This window comes from Felis catus, chromosome F2 (assembly GCF_018350175.1).
Source record: "Felis catus isolate Fca126 chromosome F2, F.catus_Fca126_mat1.0, whole genome shotgun sequence".
NCBI lineage: Eukaryota > Metazoa > Chordata > Mammalia > Carnivora > Felidae > Felis > Felis catus.
The window spans coordinates 22,337,069-22,364,777 of record NC_058385.1 but is presented as its reverse complement, the minus strand read 5'-3'; the positions used below and the strand labels follow the sequence as shown (position 1 = coordinate 22,364,777).

The 27,709-nt window shown below is 39.0% G+C and overlaps 1 protein-coding gene across 2 annotated transcripts in view; it reads right to left on the bottom strand.

Annotated features, from left to right (window-relative positions):
• The window catches only part of KCNB2 (potassium voltage-gated channel subfamily B member 2), a 623,843-nt gene that overhangs the window by 352,675 nt on the left and 243,459 nt on the right, over window positions 1-27,709 (bottom strand). For both annotated transcript variants that reach the window (XM_045049575.1, XM_011291354.4), the window contains one exon: window positions 4,029-4,712. In XM_045049575.1, the coding sequence (XP_044905510.1) occupies window positions 4,029-4,607 (579 nt within the window). In that variant the 5' untranslated portion in view covers window positions 4,608-4,712. The remainder of the gene's footprint in view (window positions 1-4,028; window positions 4,713-27,709) is intronic.

The window sequence follows — 27,709 nt, the reverse complement described above, 5'->3', positions numbered from 1 at the left end:
TCTTTCCTTTCGGCTCTCAGGTGGGCCATGCTCCTTGTTGGCTATTGTTTCATCCCAAAGGCTGCCAATACCACCTGCCATAGGATCCACCTCCCTTAAATGCTTTCAAACACCTCTTGGACTAAAGTTTCTCTAGTGCAAAATTTAAAGGAGAACGGCTCCTGCAGTCCATTTGGGAAAAGGCCAAAGAGAAGGGAGAAAAATGTTTCCAAGGCAGAGGCTGCCTAAATTGCCCAGGGCTGGAAGAGGCACAGGATCAAGTCTAACTCCAATTCACTGCCCAGGAAACTGGCAGCCAGCAAGGCCCATCTTCTCCCCTTGCACATTCCCATGAAACGCATGCCAGCACCAGGATTCCATGTCATGGTAATGCAGAGATTTGGGCCAACCATCCCATACATCCAGTTGGTGGGTCCTACATTCACAAACAGCCTCAAGGTTAAATTTTGTCCCCTGTCTCTATGCAAGGGGATTCAGTTACCCAGGTACGTGACTAATGAGACCGAAAGAACACAAAGTCCATCATACAGATATAAGCTTGTGTCCAGTACCAGATCATACCACACCACAGGAAACTATGAAATAACAATTTCTATTAGCCCTGTTATTATTTTGTGAGAAGTACAATTCTATTCCATGTTATGCTGTGTGTGTGTAAAAATGTCTATTTGTTAAATATAGACATTTAAAATATACCATCCTTCTGAATTCTGCTTTGGCATGGTTGTCAGTGATTACTGTACTACAAAGTTCAATTAATAGAAGTGACACCAGGAAGAATGTTCTCTAACAGCCAAATTGTTACCTTCAGGGTCATGCCCAAAGACAAAATACAACAGGTCAATGGGCCTTGTGATGCTGTGTATCACAGTGGATGCACACAGCATGGATTATGGCCTGATAACTGAAGTGATTATGGAGTATTTATTCCAAGTCACTGAATAGATATTTTAACCTATTGTGGAATATTTGACATAAAAGGTCAAGTTTTTCCTTTTATGCCAGGGATTTGGTAAGTAAACTCATAACTTTTAAACTTTCTTTACTACAGAAATATTAATTATAAAATACAGAAAAACCAAAAGAGAAAAAAACACCACTTTCAAGGATATGCAATACCTATTTAAGCTAAGAGATTATTTTTTAAATTCTGAAGAAAAGAGTGTGTCTTTCTACATGTCCATTTTATTATTTTTTCAATGTTTATTTATTTTGAGAGAGAGCATATGTGTGTGAGAGCTGGGGTGGCACAGGGAGAGAGACAGAGAGAGAGAGAGAGAGAGAGAAGAGAGAGAGAGAATCCCAGGCAGGCTCCATGTTGTCAACTCAGAGCCCCACATGGGGCTTGATCCTGGGAACAGTGACGTCATGACCTGAACTGAAATCAAGAGTTGGACGCTTAATCAACTGAGCCACCCAGATGCCCCTCTACATGTTCACTTTAATGTATGTAAACCACAGAGAGAATTCTATATATGTTCAACTGAATTATCAAACTGAACAAGCAATCATGGTAATCACAAGGTGAACAGATTCTCCTCCAAAGATATCTCACCTCCTGAGCAAGTCAGGAAAAACACATAGATTCCAAGCATTCCAACCAAGAGCTTCATAGTATAAGCAGGATCCTGATGTACCCATCACACAAACAGTGAGGGCTGGAGTATCATCGTACTGCAGTTTTAACAAAACAAACTGTTCCTAAGTTGTAAAAATACTATTCACACATAGCACTCACCTCACCACGAATTATTCTAGAGAAATAACAAGTTATATGATTTGAGAAGAGTACAGGAAAAGGTAGTGGTTTATATAAGACATCGTGCAGAGCTGTTTTTAAAAGGTTCCAAACCTCAGACAAATGAACAATATTTTCACTAAACTACCATATAATCAAATGTAAATAACTTCCATAATGTTTCTCCATTCAAACAGAGAGGAAAATGTAGATATTTAAATAAACAAATACAAACCCTTTATGAAAGTTTAGTAAAGAATCTATGCAGGTTAGCAAAGATTTGCTTAGCTTGATTAATAATTTGGAAACAAATTTATTATTTATAACTACATTAAAATTTCCAAAACAATGTCCTTAGCTGCTAGGTATAATGTGTAGGTAGATATCTTATCTGATATCTAATTTGAAGCAAGTTTCAACAATCTATCTGATGCGTAGGGGTATATAATAGCATAATGTAATAGGCCATTATCAACGTTACCTTCTTAGAGATGAAGAGATGGCTGTCTAAAATTTAGGCATTAAATGAACTCCCTCATCTGGGAAATCAGGTTATTGACCCTATTCTATCCTTAATAGAAATTCTTCAGAAAAACAAATGTGTGTACCTTAAGATTTTTTCTATTAACAGTACCTAATTGTTAATAATGTTGTTGTAAGCAAATAAGCCATATTAACCTTCAAATTTTCTGTGATTTAGTTGCTTATTTTTACATATTTGGCTACCACCCTCTGGAACATTTGATGGAACGATGATTTTGACCTCAATTGCTTACAGGCTTGAAAGAGTTCATTTAACACCTCCAAACAATCTCATTCATCTTCAAAATTCACTCCATACTTTTAGCAGTGACTCAAATATGCAACCTAATATTTGATGCTAGAAAGAGCAGTAACCTTTCTCAACCAAAACCCACAAATGTAGCACATCTATTTCTTTCTTACAGATAAAAGAAAACAAATTATTCATAACTACAAAAAGACCTAGTTGCAATCTGTCCATTTGCTGTAAGATGTGCATTCTCCTCATCGTGTACAACAGAACTCTTATTTTATTTCACTTATTTCCATGTCCTGGCCACAAGGTAAAACACCTCTAGAAGAAAACAAGATGCAAAACTAGGCATATCAAACAATGCAGAGGCGGTTTTATGACCATCCGTATTCAGTTCATTTGTATACACTATTTACATGTTGTAGATTATCAGACAGGATCTTAATTTCCAGCCAAATGGTGCATATGGCCTATTATACTTCCATAATCTTTACTGTTTTTAAGAAATAATAATTGAAAAAATTCTAAGTAATTCAAAGAATTCATATGATGACACGTTTTTCTGCTATTTTTCTTTTCTCTATTCCACATTCCATTTTCATCTATTATGCACAAAATACCAATACTATGCTTCTGCAGCTAAAGATGACTCTTGACACTTTATTCATTATTCATATTGCAATACAGTACTAAATATATGGGATGAAAATCAGTTTGCACTAACCCCCAAAGCTCTAAATAAAATTAGACAAACAGAATCATGCATTTGAATTAAATGCTGCAATTCATGGCAAAACAAAACAAACTTACTCTGAGATCTAGACATAAGCAGGCACAGTGGAAACATGAAGTTACCTTCATTTTAAGCAAACAGGATGAACTCTGAGGTAGAGTAATGCCTCAGTTGTGGAAAAAAACGATACACCAACAGTAGGAAACATTATTGTCAGAGTAGACCTCACAAGGGAGGTAAACGGATGCATTCTGGACACTGACTTTGCGTGACCTTGCACAGCTTCATAAGATGGCCTCTTCCTCACGCATGGACCACCCTGCTCCTGCAGCCCTCTCAACAACACCGGGCCATACTCTCTCTTTACCATGATCCTCTAAAGAACCAGGCCAGGAGGCACCTCCTCCAACCTCAGTGACAGCACTGTGCCTCTATCCAAGGGGCCCAGGCCCCAGCCTTCTGCAGGACTCTGCATGTAATGGCCCCAGTGAGGGCTGTCTCCTCAAACTCTAGCCACCACCACCACACAGCACCATGGAAACCAGAACCCTTCCAAAGCCTCTGTTGCCCAGGCCTGTTCCTACCCAATAACCATATTTAAGAAAGAGCAATGCCATCGTATGACATTACATGGGAAGAATAACTTAGAGTCTCTAAGCTTCTGGAAAGTGTCTTTCACCCTGTAGCCACATAACACCTAAAACGAACACAATCGCGCTCTCTGGGAAGTAGGCAACACCTTTCCGACCACACACAGGGAAGCAACGCCCCGCTTTTCATACCTTTGCAGCCACGGACGAGTTAGGTTTCTCCAGCAAGTCCCAGAGCTTCTTCCTTTTCTCCGGGCAGCAAGTGTTGTCAAACTCTTCTCCCTCCCGCTCTCGCATCGTCTCGGCCTCCCGCCTCAGTTCTTCGTTCATCTGCTCCTTCTTTTGGTGATACCTGGCTTGGCAGCAGGACTCCAGGTAGATCTCATCAATCCCCCAGTAATCGAGCTCCTGGCCAAAAGAGAGCGCACACATTTCTTCCATCATGTGGAGTTTCCCCGTCCGGTAGAAATTTAAGATGGAAGTGAAGGCCCCCGGGTGCCGGTCAAAGAAATACTCGTTCTCACTGAGGTTGTAGTCGTCGCACACCTCCAGGAGGCTCTCGTGCGTGTTGCAGTCCCGGAGCTTCCCCAAGCGCGTCCGCGGCAGCCGGTCCAACGTTCTCCACAACACTTCGTGGTTGAGGCCCCCCACGTTGATTTTCACCCTCCGCGAGCACGTCTTGCTCCTGATGATGTCCACAGGTTCCGGCGGAAGGGAGAGCGTTGATCTTGAAGTCTTCCTGTTTAAGCCAGGGGGAGCCTTTTCTGCCATTTTGAACTGGGCAAAGCCACACAGCCAGGATCCTCAAAAAGTCTGAGCTGTGGGAGGGTCAGCTGAAGCGATATCCCTCTGAGGCAGGCATGTCCACCGACACAACTGGAAAAAAGCAAAAATCATTCGGTTACTTCCACTTTCCTAAGGCATTTCCCATTCTCTGGGATCGCTTTGTTGTTCGTGCACAACCAGGAGGTATATATGGTATTAATTACCACGTATTGATGGAGATAGGAATCTTTGCCTTAAGATAGGAGAAAAGAGGAAAAGGCAAAACAATGCACTACACACACAGAAGAGGCTGTGCATTTGATTTTATACATCTAGAGGTTGGCAACTCCCAAATTTATCACCAGAGACCACTTTCTCAAGCTCTAGGCTCAAATATCTGTGTTGAACAGCTCATTCTAGATGAACCACAAACACCTTGAACTAAACTGACCACACCTCCAACCTGCCCACCAGTTCCTGTCCCTTCTCCATTTCAGATTTCTGGCTCTCCTCATACCCACACCCAGCTATCCCAGCTAAACTCTGAGAAATCCTAATCCATGTGTCTATATCCTAATAAGCACCAGGCCTTAACCAACCGTACCTTCTAAACATTGCTTAAGCATTCCACTACCATTACCCAGTGCCTGTCACCCTTGAACCATGATTTTGGTTCAAACCCTCAGCATCTCTTGCCTACAATTCTACAACAGCTTCCTAAACTGGATCCCAAACTCTGGTGTTGTCAACCTAAAAACCATTCTCCATACAGCTACCAGAATGATCTGCTAAGATACAAACTTGACCTTTCCATGCTTTAAATCCTACAAAGGCTCATCATTCTCAGCAGTATAAAATTTCAGTTAGCCTTATTAGATCTGGCCTACCTCTCCACCCTCACCTCTCATCTCTCCTTCATCACTATATTCCAGCAATCCCAGACTACACACATCCTTCTGTCTCAAGTTCCTGGAACTTTCTTCATGCTGTGTCCTGCAAGGGCTTCTAGCTTTCCCATTTCCTTTTGGTTTTTGTTATTATTTACTTATTTGAGAGAAAGAGTGAGCAAGGGAGGGGCAGAGAGAGAGAGAGAGGAGACACAGAATCCGAAGTAGGCTCCAGGCTCTGAGCTGTCAGCACAGAGCCCCATGTGGGGCTCGAAACCAGGAACTGGGAGATCATGACCTGAGTCAAAGTCGGATGCTTAACAAACTGAGCCACCCAGGCGCCCCTCCCATTTCCTTTTGACTAACTGCTGTTTCCTCTTCAAGACCCATTTCAGACATCATATCTTCCAAAAAAGGCCTCCATGATATCCGTCCTCTAGGATCATGAAGCTCTGTGAATGTCACTTCTATGTCATCATACCACTGCAATAACACCTTTCCCACAGGACATGGGGAATTCTTAAAGACAAAAAGTATCTTGTCTGTTGTATCCTGGTCACTGAAGCACAGTGCTCATAGATTGTGAGGGTTTAATAAATGTTAAATAATGGATCAATTCTTTGTTTTCCACAAAACAGCTGACAAAAGACCAAGTAGGGCTAATGTATATGGCCAGAAAAATGCATAAATGGGGTTCTTTGAATGACTTGCCTAAAATGCGTTTATTTACATGTTGTGTATTTATATGTTTGTGTGTGCATAGTATATGTCAGAATGTGTGTGTGTGCGTGTGTATGTTTGTGTTTGTAGTCTTTTGTTCCACAGCTCTTTTCTCCTAATTCTTTAAGACACTACTGCTCTAGTATTCCCTCTTGTTGATCTATTATTTTGATCTGCAGCAGCAAGCATCTTCTTATTTGATCTGCCCCTGTAATGTTTTTGCAGAAAATCATGGAGTTTCAAGCAATACCTCCAAAACACCAATTGTAATGCAAAACACCATGTTTCACAGTCAATGCCTTTATACCAAAGGGAAAAACTCTCAGATTTAAGAGGTCCTTATAATTAGAACTCTCTTTTAAGATACACACCAATGTCTGCAATGTCTCTGATTTCTCCACTCCTGTGAGTTGAATTTATTTCTCCATCTGGAAGCCAAGTATCCTCTCAAATGAAAACAAGTCATATTTGTGGGGAAAAAAGTAGATGGACTATATAAGAAGTATTTCATATATGGCCAATAAATACAGTTGACTTGCGAGTTTTTTCAACTACATAGTGACAGAAATATTTTGAGTAGATAAATACACACTTTCATCTCAGGTCCCCAAAATACCTATTTTTACAAAAATAAAGAAGAGCCACAATGACTGGGTAAATCACTTAAATTCTCCGAGTCTCAATTTCTTACTCTACAAAATGAGGATAACAGTATCTACGGTATCACAGGCAGTATTATGATGACTCAGTGAGCTGGTTTAGGTGAAGTGCTCACTACAGGGCGGTAGATCTGAACAGAGTAAGAAAATCTGTATTTCTCATTTTAAGTTTGGTTTCTGTAAGGCGAGGAACTGTTGGCCCCACCTTTTCTGCACCTGCCCTGTACCTGCACATGATAGGCACCTCACAGCATGTATCCTTGATGCTATCAATGCCCATGCCCAAACCGTGTATTCGGGTGACAAAAGAATGTGTATATATACACATACAAAAAATTGAGCAACAATATTAGGATCAGGGAAAACAATTAAAAATATTAGAGATGGGCAGTTCCGGTAGCAAATCGGAATGTCTGTTCTGCATTAAATAACTGGGTGGCAAATGCAATGACATCTCAGCAATCCATAAAGATTATGTGAACAGACCACATGAATAATACACAAAGGCTAATCCGTTTTTAACTGGCTACAAATAAAGGTAAAATGAATTTACTCTTTCTGAAATATCATGTCTTACACTAATATGAAAAAGATAAACAGTTTTGGAACTGACTAGAATATCAGAATCGGAGGTTTCCCGGAAAGAGTGAGAACAGACTCCAACATTGATACAAACATCTCATGTTCATGGTCAGGGGCTTAGTGTGACATGCTATCTTGTAAAAGGCTTTACTAAACGTATAAATGTTATTTCACAATTACCATTTTTCTCAGCTAATTTCACACATGATTTAGAGTGAATTTCCTTTTTGTAGTTTGTATGTCTCAAGTGAAGGGAGATCATAAGACATATTTCAAAATATCTTTTTTTACAGTTCAAAATCTTTCTATTATAGGAAATCCAGTGTCGATTGCAAATCCTACCATAAAAGACAGCTGAAATTCAATGCCCCATCTTCAAAGCAGGGGTAGAGCAACTTAGGATGAGAGAATGTGACCCACTGATTTGATTTTCTTAAGACTTAATTTTCTTAAGACTCTGATTACTGTTACAGTGGTTAAGTTTTTCTTTTCCCTTGCCAGAATGTTCTGCTTGTTGCCTGATGAGGAATGGAGGCTCGAGGACAGAAGTTCTCAAGCAGTTGAAGAGCTGTGAATGGTGTTGAATTCATCAAGCTTTCAGAATAACAGTAGAAAACAAATGGTCGCATTTGGAGCCCACAGTTCAAGTCAAATGCAGAGCACAGTACCTCTGAAATGCACTGAGCCTTTCTGTTTGCTCGCCTGCCTGTCATTCTCCCTTCTCTTTGTTTCTCTGCACTTTTTCCCTCCCACTTTCCTGTCTCTGTTTCCCCAAGGGCTGCTTATCTTTTTCTTCCATTCCTCTCCCGCTGTTCCAGTCTTGTTCCCTCACTTTTTCTACCCTCAGATCCTTTGACCAACCGCAAAACCAAACTATATGCAGTAAAACCTTGGATTGCGAGTAACTTGTTCTGTGAGTGCTCTGCAAGATGAGCAAACATTTCTAACACGTTTTAACTTGATGAAAAAAATAATGTCTTGTATTACCAGCTGGACGCGATGCTAAACAACATCACGTGATCACAGCTGAGCCAATGGTTCTTGAAACTCACTTTGAAATAGGAGTGCTTTGGATCACCAGCATGTTTCTAGAACAAATTATGCTTGCAAACCAAGGTTTTACTATATTTGCAAACTTGTTTCTATCTCCTTAATATGAAATCCTCCTGAGCTGAAAATGCCACATCTCTATCCAGAAGAAGAGAAGAACATCTAAATTGAGCTGCTTTGTATGGGAAGTTGTATGAAACTGCACAAGGCTCTGCTCTGAGGCTCAGGACCGCTGGGTACAGTTGGGCTGACCTTCTGTCTCCCCCTCATCTTTCTGGTTGGACTTGTTTCCACCACTAAACAATGGCATTTTATGCCTACAAGTCATTAATATCCTATGACACTTGGCTAATCTTTCCTCCCACTATGATTCCATGACCTCTACCGCCCTCTGCTCCAATCACCATCTTCAGTTTAGCTAAAAGTAAACACATCATACTACTTTAGAGTTAGTGAAGACTTTTCCTGCCCAGCTTCTTAAAAAAAAGTTTTTTAAAAAAATATCATCTCCATATTTCAAGAACTGTTTCATGTTTACCAGAGGTTGAAAATACCTTCAGACCATCATAAAAGTTTCACGTCTTTTATTTAGTGTTTAAATTTCTATATTTTGAGTTTTCATTTTTCATCTACATTCTTTTCTGCTATATTTATCTTACTTCTCACAATGAACCTGCCAGTTCCCTCTGGGTTAGGTACTGTGTCTTGACACTCTTAAGAGTTTAAAGAATTTAGGTTTTTAATTTTAGTAATTAAAATGGATATGATGCGATGTTTTTTTTCACATTTAGTTTTATAAGTGAAATTATGTCTATCATAATAATTTTACTCCATAAAAGTTAATCATCTAATTAAAGTTAGCATATAAGTATAATATAAAATATAATAATTCAATGTTTAAACGATATAGATGTTAGGCCATTGTATAGAACTTACGTTAGAAACTGAAGACATTTTTATTTCATGGGCAAAATCTAAGTAAATTTTTCTTTTGGCAGTTTGTTGATTTATTTCACCTCATTTGATCAACTGAAAGTCAAGCTTGCAACAATCAGTCGACCAGTGCAAATGTACTAAAATTCCCTTCATTAGTCTGTTAGAGAAAAAAGCGACTCTTTAAACAATAAACAACAACAAACATTCTCGTTTTGCACAGCTGCACTGTGCTCTTACCAGCAGCGTAAAATTATACTGCCACCCGTTCAGGGCCAAACCTAAAACACAACTTTCTGATCATGGCATCGTAATTACAGCTTGAGACTCCAGGTTGTGGCTGTGGGGGGGGGGGGGGGGTAACTGTATTCTCAAAAATACTACCATTATGTCATATACTTGACACTTCCTCAGGGTAGCAAGGCAGGATAAGTCCTATGTGTGATCCTGTGAAGAAGAAAAGCAAGTCTTTCTAAAGTTCTAAGTGATGTTTAACATTTCATTTCTGTGTTGCTAATACACATGGAGCAGTCATTTGCACACAATAGCTCTGCGACCTTAAAGTCTAAATCACTCTCTCTCTATGCTCTAAATGCTCTAAAGCATTTTCTCCAATTTTCATGTATGGTGTTATGTAGTAAATGCATCTTTTTTTGTAACGGCTATTTCTGTTTCAGAGAGCCACAAAGTTGATTTGTAATTTGTGGTAGATATCCAAAGAGAAAGGCACCATATTAGTTGAAAATGTAATCAATGCTTTATTTTTATTTATTTATTTTTTAAAGTTTATTTTGATTGAGAGCAAGAGTGAGTGGGGGGTGGGCAGAAAGAGAGGAGAGAGAGAAAATTGCAAGCAGGTTCTGCACTGTCAGCGCAGAGCCTGATGCAGGGCTTGAACTCATGAACTGCAAGATCGTGAACTTAGCTGAAATCAAGAGTCGGATGCTTAATCGACTGGGCCACCCAGGCACCCCCATCAATGCTTCTTTTTTAAAAAAATGTTAGAACTTGCTGAAAATTTTTAAAGTATTTCCAGGATTTACCAATGAAAAATAAAATTATAACAAGTTAAAAGCAAATCAAATTTGTTTAAGAAAGATAGTACAGGTCCTAGAAGCTCACCTGTCCTAAGAAATTCAACAAACCTGCTGAATTACTTTAGAACCTGGCCAGAAATACTAATGAATTTCATGGTGTTTATTGGTTTTTAATATGTCAAGTTCTACTAATAACTGAAACAATGTCCTTGTCATCAGAATGGTGAAAGGCGGCATTTCTTTCCTGCAATCAAAAGCTGCTAATATCAGTATGTTCCTCGACTTTAGCACAACTCTTTAGTCCTTAGTTTAAAAAAAATCCAGGACTTTTATCCTTGATATAACCGATGCTTTTTTTAGATACACTCAAACAAAATCATAAAAGCTTTGCTTTCAGTGGTCAGAGGAAGCATTGTGTTGCAGTAAGAAGGGGAAAAGACAAGTAATAAGTAGAATATGCAATATGAGCACTTTCAATAGCACAGATGTCTCTGAATAACCAAATTTATAAATAAATTATTTTATTTAGAGACATAATATGATTTTTCTTCATCAGGACTGAGAACTATTTAAATAATTAGATTATATATTAGATAATATATATATATAATCTAATTATTTAAACATATATATATGTTTAAACATATATATATAAACATATATATATGTTTAAACATATATATATATATATATATATATATATATATGTTTGCTACAATTAGACAGTAAAACACTAGGTTTGCCTTTAGAAAATATGGCTTTTTATAAGACATAGCTGACAAAAAAAATGCTTCCCTACTTTGAAAAATATAACACTGTTATTATAATGCATCTTGGACCACTTATAAACTACAAGGTATAGCTGTGGCTTGAAAATTCTCACTCTATTTCCAAGCACACAAAAAAGGCTAAAACTTTCATGGGCGCATTCAGCCATTCAGCTGGTGGAAGATTTACTATTATGAAAGTAAAAGTGCCCTTTACGTTGGGCCCAAGATGTGTCCTTTTAAATGTTTCCTCCTGCAAAAGTCTTCCCAGAGTCACAATGCAGTGAAGGGGATAAATAAGATGAAAGGCAATGAGAAAAATAAAAAGGGCAACCAACAGAGAAACCACTGGTGTCGTGCCACTGAAAGAAATAAAAACGAGGCTGGGCCACCCTGTGACCTCCTGATAAAAATCACAAACTTCAGCTGCTACCTGCTGTTCCATGTGGATGATGCAATCTTCAGTTTGGGTGACGGACTTAAATTTCATATGCCATCTGGGTGTTTGGCATCTGTAAGTTAGATTTAGCCTCTATAAAACCAAGTAAAAAAATGTTCATGCAATTTGGATAGGATTTGAACATTTTGTTAGGTTTCTTCCATCAAAATTAGCTTTTAGATCATGTAATGATTGGTCTGGAACGTTCACTAGTAACACTCTTGACAAGGAATGTTTCTCTCAGTTGAGCTCCATTTAATGGCAAAACTACACTTTCCAATTACATTCCACTCCCTTACTTCTCCCTAATCAAACACATTACAGGCAATGTGGTTTTTATTAAGAGCTCAAATACTAAGTCTGGTTTGAGATGAGTCTCTATGGCCTAAACATTATACCATACTTTATATTCCCTCATATTTGGAGACTAGAATCACAAAGTGTGGCAGAAGGGAGCTTGTATATGATCTGGTCCAATTCTTTATTTCCAGGTTTCAAATCTGAGATCCAATGAGGTCATGTGACTTGGTTGATCTCTCTCTCTCTCTGGTAGTTGCTATATTTAGACTAGAATCCAGATCTATAAATGCCTACATAAGTATCTTTCCATTATGTCCCCGCCTCATTATTCTTTGCTTTCCACCTTCTAGACAAAGTTTTTAAAAGCTTTTATTTCTTTGTCTGCCTCCATGTCAAAATATTGATTCAAACTCCACTAAAAGTTGAGATGTGTTATTTCCTATATATTGTTCATTTAAAGGGCACCCTTACCCACTCTCACCGCTGCTGTTTAACATAGTGCTGGAAGTTCTAGCATCAGCAATCAGACAACAAAAGGAAATCAAAGGCATCAAAATTGGCAAAGATGAAGTCAAGCTTTCGCTTTTTGCAGATGACATGATATTATACATGGAAAATCCGATAGACTCCACCAAAAGTCTACTAGACCTGATACAGGAATTCAGCAAAGTTGCAGGATACAAAATCAATGTACAGAAATCAGTTGCATTCTTATACACTAACAATGAAGCAACAGAAAGACAAATAAAGAAACTGATCCCATTCACAATTGCACCAAGAAGCATAAAATACCTAGGAATAAATCTAACCAAAGATGTAAAGGATCTGTATGCTGAAAACTATAGAAAGCTTATGAAGGTAATTGAAGAAGATTTAAAGAAATGGAAAGACATTCCCTGCTCATGGATTGGAAAAATAAATATTGTCAAAATGTCAATACTACCCAAAGCTATCTACACATTCAATGCAACCCCAATCAAAATTGCACCAGCATTCTTCTCGAAACTAGAACAAGCAATCCTAAAATTCATATGGAACCACAAAAGGCCCCGAATAGCCAAAGGAATTTTGAAGAAGAAGACCAAAGCAGGAGGCATCACAATCTCAGACTTTAGCCTCTACTACAAAGCTGTCATTATCAAGACAGCATGGTATTGGCACAAAAACAGACACATAGACCAATGGAATAGAATAGAAACCCCAGAACTAGACCCACAAACGTATGGCCAACTCATCTTTGACAAAGCAGGAAAGAACATCCAATGGAAAAAAGACAGTCTCTTTAACAAATGGTGCTGGGAGAACTGGACAGCAACATGCAGAAGGTTGAAACTAGACCACTTTCTCACACCATTCACAAAAATAAACTCCAAATGGATAAAGGACCTAAATGTGAGACAGGAAACCATCAAAACCTTAGAGGAGAAAGCAGGAAAAGACCTCTCTGACCTCAGCCGTAGCAATCTCTTACTCGACACATCCCCAAAGGCAAGGGAATTAAAAGCAAAAGTGAATTACTGGGACCTTATGAAGATAAAAAGCTTCTGCACAGCAAAGGAAACAACCAACAAAACTAAAAGGCAACCAACAGAATGGGAAAAGATATTCGCAAATGACATATGGGACAAAGGGCTAGTATCCAAAATCTATAAAGAGCTCACCAAACTCCACACCCAAAAAACAAATAACCCAGTGAAGAAATGGGCAGAAAACATGAATAGACACTTCTCTAAAGAAGACATCCGGATGGCCAACAGGCAAATGAAAAGATGTTCAGCGTCGCTCCTTATCAGGGAAATACAAATCAAAACCACACTCAGGTATCACCTCACGCCAGTCAGAGTGGCCAAAATGAACAAATCAGGAGACTATAGATGCTGGCGAGGATGTGGAGAAACGGGAACCCTCTTGCACTGTTGGTGGGAATGCAAATTGGTGCAGCCGCTCTGGAAAGCAGTGTGGAGGTTCCTCAGAAAATTAAAAATAGACCTACCCTATGACCCAGCAATAGCACTGCTAGGAATTTATCCAAGGGATACAGGAGTACTGATGCATAGGGCCACTTGTACCCCAATGTTCATAGCAGCACTCTCAACAATAGCCAAATTATGGAAAGAGCCTAAATGTCCATCAACTGATGAATGGATAAAGAAATTGTGGTTTATCTACACAATGGAATACTACGTGGCAATGAGAAAGAATGAAATATGGCCTTTTGTAGCAACGTGGATGGAACTGGAGAGTGTGATGCTAAGTGAAATAAGCCATACAGAGAAAGACAGATACCATATGGTTTCACTCTTATGTGGACCCTGAGAAACTTAACAGGAACCCATGGGGGAGGGGAAGGAAAAAAAAAAAACAGGTTAGAGTGGGAGAGAGCCAAAGCATAAGAGACTCTTAAAAACTGAGAACAAACTGAGGGTTGATGGGGGGTGGGAGGGAGGAGAGGGTGGGTGATGGGTATTGAGGAGGGCACCTTTTGGGCTGAGCACTGGGTGTTGTATGGAAACCAATTTGTCAATAAATTTCATATATTAAGAAATAAAAATAAAAAAAAAATAATAAAGGGCACCCTTAAAAGGGTAATGGCTGTAGCCAGGCAACTTGATTGTATTCTTGTGAAGAAAGGTGAACTTCACAGAATCGTTTTTTCATTGCCTCTGCTTTCCTAGTGCCATTTTTCATGATAACCACCTCCGGACCCCTCAGTCAGTCCTGTATACTGCAGCCCCAACATCAGCAGACTGGAGTCATCTCTTGTAGAAGATGCTTCCATGCCTCCCACTCTCCACATAAAGACAAGCTACATACAAAGATTGCAAGGTCTGCCCTCTACTTCTTCCTGCAGTTCTATCATGTACCTTGCTCCCTCTCATGCTCTGTGTTCTAGCTTTTCCTTTCATTTTTTTAATGTGTACCCTCCTTCTACCACAGGGAATTTGGACACCTTCTACTCTCTCCCTTCTTCACCTTCAGAAATCCATTCAAGAATCACATCATAGATAGCATCCCCCAATTACCTTGATTATGCAATAACCCTATTTTAAGAACATATAGAATTAAGTGCCTTTTACATGTGGCACTTGTCACAACAGCCGTTTCATATTTATTGGGATGAGTATTTTGATTATTGACTAATACCCATCTTCTTTATTAGACTCTAAGTTCCTTGAAGCCAGCGATCATGTCTCATTTTATTCACCATTGTAGCCCAAGTGTCTGGCACGAAGTAGAGCCACAATGAGATTAGTTGAATGAAAAAGTGAATGATTAGATTTATACTTTACTTAACATTTATTTATTTATTTATTTATTTATTTATTTATTTATTTATTTATTTATTTATTTTAACGTTTATTTATTTTTGAGACAGAGAGAGACAGAGCATGAATGGGGGAGGGTCAGAGAGAGAGGGAGACACAGAATCTGAAACAGGCTCCAGGCTCTGAGCGGTCAGCACAGAGCCCGACGCGGGGCTCGAACTCATGGACCGTAAGATCATGACCTGAGCCGAAGTCGGACACTCAACTGACTGAGCCACCCAGGCGCCCCTACTTAACATTTATTTAAAAATCATATTCATTCCAGCTACCTCATATTACCTGCCACTCCCCAAATCCAATATGACCTTCATGAATGAAATGCTCTTTTCCAAATTGTCTATCTGATAAAACGCTTTTTTTTTTTTTTAATGTTTAGTTTTGAGAGAGAAAGAGCAAGAGCACGGGAAGGGCAGAGAGAGAGCAGGTAGAGGATCCAAAGTGGGCTCCGCGCTGACAGCATACTGTCCAACGTGGGGCTGGAACCCATAAACCATGAGTTCATGAGCTGAGCCAAAGTTGGATGCTTAACTGACTGTGCCACCCAGGTACCCCTCCATCTGAGAAAATCTTATTCATTATTCAAAGTCAAGAACAAATATCTTGTTCTAGGGTGAGTTAATCTATTCTGCTATAATGGATTAGAAGTTTGTCCTATATATTATAATGCTTTTATCATTGTATCATAGCTATTTGCTAATTCATTCTTTTTATTCATTGATTCAGCAGATATTTATGTGCCCTACTCTGCTTGAGGCACAGTCTCTGACATCATGGTAGGCATTCTACAAACACACAAGCAACTAACTACAACTGTGATGTAAACCACAGTGGAGAAGACGGTGTTGTGAGCTTTAACTGAAAATATCTTCTTGGTTGTGGGTTCTTAAAAGTAATGAACATCTCTTATTGATATTTGCAACTTTGGTATGCAAATGTTTAACAAATGTTTGGACTATCCAAGAGAATGAATGAATGAGTGAATAATGAACTTCAAGGCATTCTTATCCTTTTTTCTTTTCTTTTTCTTTTTTTTTTTGGTCAAACGTTCTGGTTAACATCATCAGTTTATCTTGGTGACTTCCGATTTGTTTAGAAGTTCTACTGGCCTTTATTTACCTATTTTGACAAGGCCTGGGTTCAGACAAGAGCTAGATTTTCTGGAAACATGTAGGGAAGAAATGATAAATAAATAAGACTCTCGAATAATTATTGCTGTCCCAATTGGAATATGCTGCCTGAAAACACTACTGGACCTCGTAATAATGTTCAAGCAGAGCCAGGTGACCATCTGTCAGGTACACACAGGAGAAATTCCTGCCCTGCTGAGAGATTGAGAAGATGGCCACAAAGTGCCTTCTATCACTCAAATTTTATGATTCTATGAGATTTGAGTAACTATTACTCATCTACATTTCCCACTGGACAAATGAAGAACAGGAAAAAGTTCACCCTAGTCAATTTCTTAAGTTGAAATTTTGCAAAAGTGAATTTTCTATTTCTCAGCTCACACTACTCACTCCTAAGAAAAATATGCAAGCCCAAAGAACCAATGTGATTGAATTTCCACTAATAAAAGAATAAAAGAAGAGAAAAGAAGGTATCAGAATTAGTGAGTCCATTTTTTTTTTTCTCAAAAGATGAGCTTACACACTTCAACAATGATCTTTTCTTTTTCTAAGTCTGCCATGGGAAGACCATATGAGGGAGGCAAAGTTTACTCAAAGGAATGCCCTGACAGTAATGGAAATAGAAGAACAGTACCTGGGTTGGGAAAATAGCTTAAGTTGAAAGGCAGAGATCTCTCCCAATTTATTTAAATCACAATGAATAGGTGACCACATTTTCAGACTCAAAGCAGACTATGGCCAAAATCCACCTGAGGATACTCAGTGTAACCACAGCCAAAGGTACCTTTCCAGACTGTGCATATTCAAAATACTGTCATGTGTTCTAGCTTCTGGCCTGAAAACACAGTTTCTAACAAATCACTGGTATCCTTCATTAATGAAACTAATTTAAAAAATCAGGATGTGTCATAAGTAATCGTATGCTTGGTTTTTATTCTGTGCGTTAAGTAGAAAAGGAAGGAGGCTCACTGAACTATAGACATCGATCTCCACATCCCCTTTAATTACTGTTTCCCATCTAGCCTTGTCATCAGTGAGGATCATTAAACAGCATTTATTAAGCATCCATCCGCATATGGCACTTTATAAATATCCCTCCCCTCGCCCCTGCCCCCTTTCTCAATCTACCATGTGTCTCTGTTGTGTAAAATGCTAGGGAGCTACAATGATAATAAGTAATTAATGGTAAGAATGTAAGGCAGATGGATGAGATGACCTACTAGTATCTAAGAAACTTAGAATGTTAAATTCACTGCTAATAATATGATTTAGTACAATTGGATGAGGAAAATGAATTAATCATATTCCATCAACATTTTCTAAAATAAAAATGTGAAAACTCAGGACCACAGATGGACTGACTGAAGCCTTGAGTTCATGTGACTTGTACCAGATGATACAGTCTTGAAATAAATACTTTGGAAAACAGTGTGGAAAAATCGTAAAAAGTATGGTTGTGATAGTACAATAAGGAATGCTACTTTGAAGCAAAGGTGAAAATATTCGTAAATTAAGGACAGCTATTGTTTTCATTGAAAGGAGTAGTCTGTTTAAGGATGATGAAATTAAGGACTTTTAGCCCCTTTTCCAGTTCTTGTTTAATGTTGTTATATTATTTTCTGAATTTCTTTTCTTCCAAAAATGAATCAATAATATTGGATATAGGTATGGTGATATTTAAAGCACTCCTTTTCACTTTTACGAGCCTCATGTAGTGAGGATTATGGGCAAAGAGCATGTCAGCGTACAATAAGCTATTGCTATAAAATCCAGATTTGCAATTTGGATTTTATTTCAGCTTAAGGTCAAAATGTCCATAAGCAGAAACTGTATTTCTTAGAAGGCAGGGATATTCTTGGAGATGTATCTGAAGGAAAGCCAAAGTTATGATCTCATTTGCTTTGTGAATTTTGTTAATAATTACCATTTTTATCATCTATCACATATTGAGTGATTATTATATGCAGCCACTGTACTTAACCCTTAAATTTAATTTTCAGAATGAAAATGTTCATTAATTCTCAACCCATCTAGGGATGGGTATTACTATCTTTCATTTAGAAATAAAGAAAGTGAGGCTCAGAAAGATAAGTTCCTTGTTCAAGATGACATAACTAGTGAGTACTGGTTCCAGGATTCAAACCCAGCAGTACCTTAATGGAAACCCCATGTCCTTAACCTCATAATAGGCTGGAGATTTTCCTTGAATGGCAGGATTCTGGATGACTCAGAATGATAAATAAATGAAAACATAGAACCAATACTGAGAAATATATTTAGCACGATATAGAAGACGACGACTCAGGGGCGCCTGGATGGCTCAGTCTGTTGAGCATCTGACTCTTGATTTTGGCTCAGGTCATGATCCCAGCATTGTGGGATCAAGTCCCATGTCAGGCTCCATGCTGGGCCTGGAGCCCGCTTGGGATGATCTCTTTCTTTCTCTCTCTCTCTCTGTCTCTCTCCCCCACTCACGCACTTGCTCTCTCTCTCCAAAATTAAAAAACAAAAAAAGAATAAGAAGAAAACTCAAATAATTCTTACAACATTATGTCTGTCCCTTGGCCTAGGTGGCATGTATACAAGATATGAAAGGTTATATTCTCTTATGTATAGAGATGGTAGGGTTGGCAACTATTTTTGCAGTTCTAAATTTTTAAAACTAAATAAATTTTAGTAAGTGACTTTCAAAAGTAATGTTATTAGCCTTAGTATTTGAGATTTATGGTCAAGATAGATGCTTTAAAAATAGAAAATTCATAGCATTTGGAAGGGCAACACTAGAGGGTTTAAATGATTTTCCCAGGGCCCATTCAGCACCAGGGCTAGAAACCAACTCTTTTGTTCCTGAGTCTATATTCTTTCTACTAGAACTTGCTACCATAAGGCACCAAAAATAAATATAAAATTAGAATGGTGGAAGACAAAAAAATGTGAAGAGCAATCTAACTATCTCGTACTCAGCTAAACCTATAAATACTGATGAGTTGAACCTAATTATTAATGGATCCTGACTACAACATAAATCTATAATTTCTACTATTCCAGTAATGGTCAGAATGGGAAAAGATCATAAATTACAAATAACACCTACTGATTTAGATACATTATTCCTTTCTTGTTCCCTCTCTCCCTTCCTTCCAAAACAATGTGTTCCTTGGTTATCACTATACACTGAGTGCAGGGAATACAAAATTGGGGAAGGACGCCCCTGCTCTCAAGGGGCGCATAGGCTGCCTGTAAAGAATATTACAAGAATTTTTGGATTTGTGCTTTCAGCATCTGTTTTGTAGGCTCAGATAATATTATGGACTTAAATATTTCTTTAACTAGCACCTAATTAGAACTTTATACCTAATTTAAACACATCGATGTGAAGGAAGGGAAAAGTATAAAATACCAGCAAATGACACCGATGTCATAATTCATGGGGCTTTGTGGAAGAGAATCTTCATCTATAGAAGCTGCAGCCTTAGCCACCATTTGCGATTTTAAAAGCTCTTTGAGGTCTTAAATGAATTAAGACATTAAATGAATTATTTCATTAATTCATTCAACACATATATATCGAGCACTATATCAAACACTGTGTTCCAGTTATAAAATGCCTACAAGACAATGGTTCCCTAATTTCAAAAAGAGAAAAAAGGAAAAGCCCTCACTACGATGTTCTACTTTAGCTGCACATGTATGATTATAAACCATGTTTATTATTAAGTATTTTGCTGGGCCTGAATGAAACCAGAAGCCAAGTTTAAGAAGTAACGCTTTAATAGCATCTAAGCTTTCTATGTGTGCTCTTTCTATAAAGCCTGATGAAAATGCTCTCCTCAGATTTAGAAGAAAAAAAGAACCTAGAATTCCAAATTTAAAATGACATTTATCTCAAAAGTAAATTAATATTTAATTGTAGTCTAATTAATAATTGTGATTTTATGAACGGACATTTAGCATGGAAGCCCCTAGACACATTTGTTCTAAGCCATACAGACTCGAGAACAGAACTAAAGCTGGACTATCTCTTCTCAAATGTTCCTTTACTGCTATAGTTCAGAACTGTGCCTTCTAAAAGCCACTTCTCATTCTGGTATTATCTTACTGGAAGATAGGGCTTTTCATTTGTGAAAACCAGGACAAAGAATTCAAGAGATCCAGTCACATGAGAACTTTCAAAGGATTAAAAGCGACTATAATGTTATCTAGATGACAACTGTGGAAAAAAAAAAAAAAGCAACCAGCACCAAACTTCACAGTAACATAATATTGAAATTATTATATCTGACAAATCTCCAAAAATATATCAATTGGCATGTCAAGAGCTATTATCATTTCATATGGTTTTTTTGTTGTTAATAATCTGAACTGATAAAAACAACTCTTTTAAATAAGCACAAAAGAAAAGAAATCAATATGCAAAAGGTAAAGAACTTGTTTAAAGAACACAGTGTTGTGTCTGTGTCATTTTAGAGGTTAGAAAGGAGACATGAATAGAGGAAGAAACCTGAATAGAGGAAGGAGACATAGAGAAAAAAAAAATGGATGAGAACAAAAAAAAAGAAAGAACGAAAGGAAGGAAGGAAGGAAAGAAAAAATAATCCTGTCTGGGAAAAGTGGGCATGAGAAAGCATTTAAGGTCACATTAGATAGATACTTACAAAAATAATGTTCTACATTTGTATAATACTTTATATTTTGTACAGTTTCATATAAAGAAGGAAATGCCTTCAATAAAGAACAATTCCAATGGAGGGAAACAAGTCATAGTGCATTCAAATCCCTTCACTCAGATGTACCTGGGAGATACTCATCTGAATCAAAGTAGGCATTGGATGCCACAGATGGTTTGCATGTTTATATATGGTTAGTTGGAGGCTGATGTTGATTGTAAATGGGTATTTCTAGAATTTAAACCATATTGCTTTTGAAACTTAGTGCTTCCTAAAGTAATTCATGCTAATAATAATCCAGGCCTGCCCTGTCTCATATGGTAGCCACTAGCCACATATGGATATTTAAATTTAAAATTTAATTTCTCAGCATCAGAAGTCACATTTCAAGGGTTCAATAACTTATATGGCTAGTGTCTGCTGAATTGAAGAGCCCAGATATGGAAAATGTCCATCATCACATCAAGTTCTGTCAGAAGGCACTGGTCTATACAACTCTCCTGTGAAGTTATGAAGCTGAGTTTTGTTCTGAAAATAGGGATGAGAGAAAAATTCTCCTGGAAGTACCATGTTCTTCCTTGTCTGTATCATTCCACCAGTGGCCTCCAACCTCGACTTACAAACTCTGCTCCATCCCAGATTCTAGGACCATTCTAGCCCCTGTCAAGAAGCACATGAAGAGAATGTGAGTGTAAAACAGTGCAGGGAGTTCATCATCAGGCTGATCCTCCTCTAGCCCTACTCTGCTTCACCCTAGGCAGAAGTTCTTGGTAAGACCTCCTGGTAAGAGCACCCCTGGTGCTCTTCTGTGACCTAGAACCTGACGTAGGTCCTGGTTCTATCAATTCCTTCACGCAGGGACTCAACAAATAAACAATGAGCATCAACTATGTGCATGGCACAGCAGAGGTGCTATGGAGAAAGCAGTGAATAAGGTCAGTCTCTGCCTTTATTGAGCTTGCATTCTCACGCAACAAAGTGACACAAGAAAATGACCCACAATTTAGAATTGGTGTAAGTGCTGCAAAGGAGAATATAGGGTGCTAAGAAAGAGAATAATGGAGAGACCCACTCTATTCGTTGGGCACAAAGAAGTAACCAAGAAGACTTCTTTGACCAAGAGATTTTTGACCTGAGATCAGAGACATGAGTAACAGTTTGGTAGGTAAAAGGTGGAATAGAGAGTAGCCCAAACAACCATGCCTTGTGGAAACTAATCTCAGGCACCTCGGATGAACTAAAGGAAAGCCAGAAATCATAGCAGACAATGATGGGTGAGTGGCCTGAAATGAGGCTGGCAGGCAGGGATCAGACTGACCAGAGCCTCTCTAAACAACAGCCTTACACTAGAGATGTTTTGGAAAGTGAAGAAGGAATATGGTAATCCTCAAGTTAAAGATTTAGGCCTTTATTCTAAGAAAAGCAGGAAATCGTTTAAGGGTTTAGGTAGATGGTGAGTGATAGAACTAGATTTGCTTTTGTAAAAAATGAAAAGCAAAGGGCAAAATGGAATGAGGGGACAAGGAAAGCAGCCAGGAGTCCAGTTAATAAGCTTTAGTGGAAATCCAGAAAGAGGTTTTGGCAATTGGTGATGGCATAGGAAATGGTCCTGTCCATTGTGCCTGAAACCCTGCATTAAAAATAATGTGACCATCACATAGTTTTCCTGACTCCAGACACCTATGTCTAAACTAGTCTGGACTCCTGCTTAGCTACATACAATAGACTTCTTTCTAAACTCTTAAGTGTCTATAAACCATAGCATTTGAGCCTATGGGGCTAGATCTTCCTAATCCTGCCTGCCCCATCAAATACTGCCTGTTCCCAGACTCCCCTTCCCATAATTTGGCCAGGACTTCCCCCAGTATTTCACAAGTCTAACTTCCTGCCCACTTGGACTGCCATCTGCCATCTATCTCTATTCTTTCCAGATACCAAGCGTTCCTGCCTGGGTGATTTCCTCTCTGGACCAGCTTGCCCTGACATGACCGAGTGCCCACTACTAGAAGATAGGAGGGAGTGGAAAAAGAAGCAAATAACTAGGCCCTGGAGTCTACAAAAAATAAACCAGGTGACCGGAAGCAGAACATAAAGGTGTCTCTGGCTAATAATGGCGGCAGAATGTCTCCACTCCGCCACTTTGGCACACCACAGCCTACATGATGCTCCTCACTCCAGAAGTGTCACTCTCCCCCTTTCATTTCCAGCAGGCTTGCCTTTGCCTATCACTTTCCTTTGCAAAGAGTTCATAAAGAAGCTGCAATCATCTGGACCCAGGACAGACTCGCTGCCCTTGCCACTAGCGAGGGATCTGGGAGCTTTTGTTTGTTTCCAAATAGTCTAGAAGCCCTGAGAGGATAATGACCAATTTTGTTTAACCTGGTGACCTAGAAGAGTGCTTTATATATGAAAAGTGCTTAATGAATATTTGCTAAGTGCATGTCTTTAAAAAGCTGGCTACAATTTTGAGACAGCTGGCTATGAGAAAGCAATAAGTCCTCTTAGAGAAAGAACTGCTGCTTTGTTTTGGGGAAAAAAACACATAATGGACAGTTTGGCTATTACAGGCAAGTCCCTTTGTGGACTTGCACACGAAGTCCACTGCACCTTGAGAGAGGATACAGGGACAATCCTACATGACAAGATGTGAGGAAGAGTCTAGGGGAAGAAAAACGCTTAGAAAATGGCTTGTATCTGGGCCCCAGAGAGATCTGGGATGGTGAGCAAACCCCTATGGTGAGAAATGGTAAAGACATTTCTAAAAGCATTGACATCTAGGATTCAATTAGAATTAGTTTTTTGTCTATGGTAGAATTACCATCCTTTATCCCAAAGCATCAGCCAGACCCTGTTACATACAAGAGCCTCTTACGCCAGTGATACTTTACAGAATGAAGACTTCCTAGTCCTGGAAGTCTGGGTGGAGAGCCAACGAGAAGACAGGAATGAGGTGGGGAGATGCTATGCATTGAACGGATTAACTGAAGAGTCAATGCAATTCAACGTTTTCCTTTGCAATTTATTCTGGAGGAAGATGCCCCCAGCAGAGATGGGCTAATTGTCTAAATTTGTGCTTCATTTTTACAGGAGAGAACTGTCACTGGGAAGCACCAGTTAAGCCAGGGGTTACATTTCTCAGCCCCACCCCCTGCATCTAGGGGGGGCCATCGGACTAGTTTTCAATAGTTTTTAGAAGCAGAAGTGTTACTGACATCATTGCTGAGCCAAGATGTTTAAGAACTAGATGTGCTTTTTAATTCTCCCTTTCTCCCCAAACATCTCCCCCATTTGATGTGAGCATTCTATTCTCCCCACACCTCTCCCCATTTGATATGTGAGTGAAAACTTTTATATTACGTCAAGCCACTAACATTTCGGTGTTTGTTACAGCAGCGAGCATTGTCCCACCTTATTCTGAAACTAATACCTTGAAGTGGGTGCTGCCTTTATAAAAATCTAAATACGGGGCATGGGCTTCAGCAAGGAGACTGACAGAGAAGACTGGAGGCCTGGAACATTGCTAGGCCCTGGCAAAACTGCACTAATTTACAGAGCAGATCTATAGCTCTAGAGGAAATGGCTAGGAAGAGCCAGAATGCTACTCTGCGATGGTTGCCTCTCACTGCTCATAGCAAAAGGTGTAACAAGATAATGGATGAGTTCAGGAAGGAATTGGCTGGAGGACACAGATTAGGGCGAATTGCCAAAGTCTAGAAATTTAAGACTACAAAGCTGCAATAGTACATTGCTTCAGGGACTCTAATAGTGAGGAAGAACACTGAAAATGGCTTTGAATAACAGATACCCATGTTTGGCTAAGTGACTCAGCCTTGCAACAAAGATCTAATTAAGGACGTCACCTAACCACCCAAGACTATTTGTTCAGATGACCTCAAAGTAACCACTTGAGACACAGTGGTTGTGACATGAACCAAGAAATGAAGCAGGTTCAAGAATTAGGAACAGGAAAGAACTTTCAATGTAGTTAATAGTGTAACTGACACAAAGCACGTACATTAAAAACCTATGAAGATTTTGAGGGAATTGTACTGTCAAAGAAATTAGAAGCCTGGCCTGAGGAGAACAAAAAAGAAGAGTGACTATATAAAAACCTGTAAGGCATCTGAACTTGAACAAGCAAGAAGTGTGCTGAGAAGGTAATATAATTCCCAAGAAGGGCATACTTCCCAACATCCATTTTGGGTGTGACCACAGTGAATATTGGATAGGGAAGAACCTCTCAGAGGTGACTAGGGATACAGATAACAATGAACAAAAGAGTCATTCCAAGACAGCAAAACCAGAGTCAAAAAAAAAAAAAAAAAAAAAAAAGAATTTCCCCTATTACCAGGGCTGGAGGTCTTTAGCAATGTCCAGTAGGATTTCTTCCATGTCATGGGCCAATCACTGCTCTTTATTGCCCATTCTTCCCTTTTCCAAATGGGAATTCTGAATGCAATTATTCTATACCTCATCCATCATTATGTCATGGGAGACCAACAACCTGTCTTTTAGTATAAAGGTTTCCGGACAATGAGGAGCCATATCCAGACTTAATGGGGAGGACTTAACATCACCCTTACAGCCTGGACTTTGAGATGGATGCAAGGACCAGGAGGGGTTCAGATAGTGTCCTTGGGCTGAGGTTTTCCTCTGTGTGGCCAGAGAGGCAAAATATGAGGGAACAGCTGTTTAGCAAAATTTTGCTATTCGTTCCATGATACAGAAATGTTGCTGGGGAGTGGCTAACTGGCGGGGTGTTAGATGTTCCAGCTCTTTTTGTACATAGACAGAGAGCTGTGATTCTCTCCCCAACAGAATGCGAATGCATGTCAGGTGTGTCACCTGTTGGGTAAACCTTCTCTCTGTTCACTCTCTTCCACAACTGCCAGCTAGATGCAGAGAACTCCAAATCCCTGGTCCTTAGAAAGAATATGGGTCGCCACATCACTGCACAAAACACACACACTGGACTGTCAGATGAGCACAAAATAAACTTCTACTCCACTAATATGGAGTAAATAATGGAGTTTTGTTCCAGAAGCTCAAGTTACCACAACTAATACAATGACCCTTGAAGAAGAAAAAGTGGGGCTCAACTCCTGTTATTCCAACCCAGGTGGGGACACCTGGGTCACACATGTTTGCTATGGAGGATTCAGACCCTCCTCTTCTTCGCCATTTCTGTTAAGGTAAGTCCTGGACCTTATCCTACCTGTATCCCTCAACAGCCTCCTTGGGTTCCATCTTTTCTCCTCTTACAGTCCGTCTTCCTCATGCTGGCTCAGAGACCATCCCCCACATAAAGTGGACCATGTCACTCTATTTAAAATTGTAGTTAACCCCCACTGCCTGTCCTTTAGGATAAAATCCAAGTGACTTAGCACAGCACACAACACCTTTCCTATTTAATCTCCAACCTTCAGCCTCATCTCCCCTCATTTCCCTGCCACTGCCAACGTTGAACCCCAATTACCAGCTAAGCCCTTTTTATGACACTGCTTTGCAAATGCTGTTCCCTCCGCCTAGAATGTTCTCCATCTGCCTCCTTTTTAGCCTGGAGAATGCTTAGTCATCTCTTAAAAATGAGCTTACTTGTCATTTCCTCTGTGAAGTCTTGTCTGACACTCCCACATAGAAAACGTATCTCTGACATTTATGATCAGATCAGGCAGCTTCACATATTGTGCCTACTATTAGGAAGTTTCCATTGTTTAGTTACCTACATGGCTTGATTTTGTTGCTGTTTATTTTCTTTGTTATTTAGTCAGTCTCTAAATTTATCTTCTTACTAAAAACTTAGAGAGTCCTGCTTTTTCAAAACAGCCCAGTGATGCATTAGAATGAGATCGGCTTCCTTCAGAGGGAGACTATAGCCATAATCAGTGTCGTGGAATGAGATGAACCCGGTCTTTCTACAATTGTAAAATATTTGGAAGGCAAGGCCTAGGAATGCAAGAAACCCCATAACATGTACAGAAGTCCTGTACCCCCAGAAGTTTTACACTACTCATCACACAAATATGTACGTGAAATACTTGCTTATTGGTATCTGTGATGAGATCTTAACTCTGCTGTACAAAAAAATATTTTCTACATTGGAATTTTCTAGGAAAGGAACTGCCATGTTTGGAACTTCACCAAGATTCACTCACCATTTTGGAGAGTCATGTCACTGACTGTAATGCTGCTCATGTTAACTCATTCACTAATACAGGACACCCACATGTTTGCAAATGTAGCTGTCACACTCAATGGAGAGATTTACTTCATTCTTATTTTGAAATGCCAACTATACAAAAGTATCACCAGTATTCAGTTGAATATTTTCTCTCAAATCCAAATTGGTGCATTTTAAGTAGCAAGCATCTGACTACTTTAGTACATCTCTTAGTGTAGCCTTGCATGAGCATACACATATTGGTTTACCGACAACTTTACCATAAGCTGCTTTCCTTTTATTTCTGCCTTCTATTACAGACAGAGAATGCATTGATTTTTTTTTTTAAATATTACTTGTGAAGACAGGTTATATTGTCTATAGATACCATTTCAGGAATGTAAAAGGGACATTACAAAAACCTTACTTACATGAAGGGGACATTGGGTCTGAT